This window comes from Pygoscelis adeliae, unplaced genomic scaffold (assembly GCF_000699105.1).
Source record: "Pygoscelis adeliae isolate BGI_AS28 unplaced genomic scaffold, ASM69910v1 Scaffold154, whole genome shotgun sequence".
NCBI classification, from domain to species: domain Eukaryota; kingdom Metazoa; phylum Chordata; class Aves; order Sphenisciformes; family Spheniscidae; genus Pygoscelis; species Pygoscelis adeliae.
In genome coordinates, this window is record NW_008825113.1 from 4438241 (window position 1) to 4440874 (window position 2634).

Sequence of the window (2634 nt, forward strand, 5' to 3'; positions counted from 1 at the left end):
CTCACTTGAGCAGTTATAGCCTCATGGATCTCAGTGCTGAAAAAAGGATAGAGACAATGTTTGCAGACAGCCAGTTTTCAGTGGTACAACCTATGTCAACTTTTTTTTTTTCTTTTTTTTTCTGGAGATCATCCTACCATCCCTGTTTTGATGAAATGCCTATAGGAACCTGTACAGAGTTGCTAAAGTGATTCATTCCCATCATTTCAAGCACCGAGTTTAACTGCAAATCAGGTACGATCTCAGCTGTTATTAGATGTAGCATTTCTGTGTAGGGCAGACATAACCAGTGGACTGTCTGTTGTGACGAGAGGTTCTCAACTTTCCCTTCTCCAAGAAAAGAGAAGGTGAGGAAGATCTTTTACTATTGGAATGATGGATAGGGTTAAAAGCTAACAGAACAGCTTAGGAAAAGAATAATTAAATGCATGTAGTTAATTAAACCACTTAATTTAAGAATTACTGAATAGATGGGGACAGTAATAGACATCTGTACTGAATAATACAAGATTAAAAGCAGTAATTTTTTTCAAAATCTTTAAGGTAATATTCATATCAAAACTAGTGAAAAAGCAACGGACCTATTTGCTAAGTTTTGGTAATATTAGCATTAAAAAAATAAGCATACACATTCTATAAGTTGAAAATTAGGGAATAATCCATTAAGGGTAGTCCTAGGACAGTGGGAAGATTTGACTTAAAAGGGAGAGCTGTTCAGAAAGTTTTGCTTCAAATGAGTTTTTGAGGGAGAAAAAAAGCCTGGAAAAGATGGCAAAAAAGTCTGAGTGGTTTTAGGATTTGTCTTGGTAAACTTATGGGAGGGGATATAAGATGTAGCGATCTGCAACAGGCAGAAATAGCAGGGTCACTTGCAGTATTACAGTATGTGCCGTCTTTCACTGAGGAGTCTAATGGCTTGATAGCAAGAGGGAGATGGTGGAGAGGGAAGAGTTAAACTGTCTTATTCTTAAAAAATGAAAATTTAAAACACTTTGAAAAACTTTCAGAAAGAAAAGGAAGCAATTTAGTTTTGTTGAAGTTTTGCACAGCGAGTTTGAAAATGTATCGCAAGACATAATCTCTAGGGAATTTGGCTAAGGTGTGACTTGAAAGGTAAAAGATACTGAAGGCAAGGTATCTCTCTAAAACGTCTTTTCCACATAAAATGTTTCCTTACTGAAACTATATTCACCTCTATTTCAAGGCAAAATATTCTGAAGTCAGCATGAGCAAATGAATCATGATAACTGTGTAATAAACACAAACCAGAAAAAGAACAACATGGTAACAGGGGACAGTCTTTTCCCCATGAAGTCAACATCAATGCTTTGTTTTTTTACTGACATAATGTTATATGAGAGGCTGATCTAAATAAAAAATGGAGATAATCAGACTAAAACAATAACAGAGAGGAATTTGATACCATTTCAAAGGCTTCGTCCCAATAAATGGGTTTACGCCTCACAAAATTTTCCAGGAAGTCAGTCCTGTGGCTCCCCCATCCACCCTGTGCATTCCAGTGTTGTTGATTAGTTTTCAGACTTTTAGATAAAAAAAGTCATATTAGTTTCTGTGCTTCATTGTTCTATGTGCTCTCTGTTATGAAAAGAGGGATTACCATATTTTCCTCTTTTTTATACTTCCCATCAAACAGATGTCATTACAAAATACTGATGAATTCCACTTAATTGGTGCCCTTCAAACTAATTACATCTACTTACCTCTCACGATTAATTGGCTTTGGTGCTCCACAGCTGCTGCATCATTTCTAGCTATACAGGTATAATTCCCATTGTGCATCAGCGAAAGATTAGAAATCCTTAAGGAACTGGTGAAGTCAATGTTGTCAATCGTCACCCCAAGGCTGGCTGGGATCGGTCTGCCGTCCTTCTGCCAGGTGATTGTGATGGGCAAATCCCCGGAGACCACCACACAGGGAATGAAGACCCGCTGCCCGATGGAGAACCGTGGGAACTCAAAAGGCTGGATAAAAGGCGGAACTGAAACAAAAGAGGAAAGAGGAGCTATTGCAGTTACGGTTTTGTTTCTGAAAATAACATAATGGAACAGATGTGCAGTGCTGAATATGTAAAATCAACACCTTTGACAGCCATAGAGCATTGTTTAGCTAAAAAAGTCACATATTTTGCAAATACCTTTTTTTTCTTGACTACCCAATGCATAAGCAGAGATCACAAGCAATGCAATCCCTGGCTTCTAGAGATGCCAGACACCACTGGCCAGATTCCCGCAAAAGTATTGAGCACCTTTTCAAGAAATCACACTGCCATCTCGGGACTCACCAGGACTTTCAGCAGCGGGATTGCCTGGACGGTCCAGGAAGAGCTCAGCAGCTTTTAGGACCTGGTGCAAAAGCCTTGCTTAGGGTCACAGAATAAACCTGGAAGAGGCTCTAGCTTTGCCTCCGGGACATGATGAAAGGGAGCGTAAGCTTCTCTAACTTCTCCTGGAACTTATTTCTTAGCATTTCAAGTCACAGTTCTCAATAAGATTGGGTAGAGGTATGAAGTGAAAGGCATATACAGTACTTGTAGGACAGCAAATTAAGTTAAAACTGATTTCTAAACAGAGGGCCAGTACAAGGCATAAAATCTCAAGCTGGTGTTTAATTCC

General features: G+C 38.9%; 1 protein-coding gene across 1 annotated transcript in view; it reads right to left on the bottom strand.

Annotated features, from left to right (window-relative positions):
• Positions 1 to 2634, bottom strand: part of DSCAM (Down syndrome cell adhesion molecule) — a 413163-nt gene that overhangs the window by 170633 nt on the left and 239896 nt on the right. The window contains 1 exon segment of the mRNA XM_009328037.1: positions 1722 to 2000. Coding sequence (XP_009326312.1) covers positions 1722 to 2000 — 279 coding nt within the window.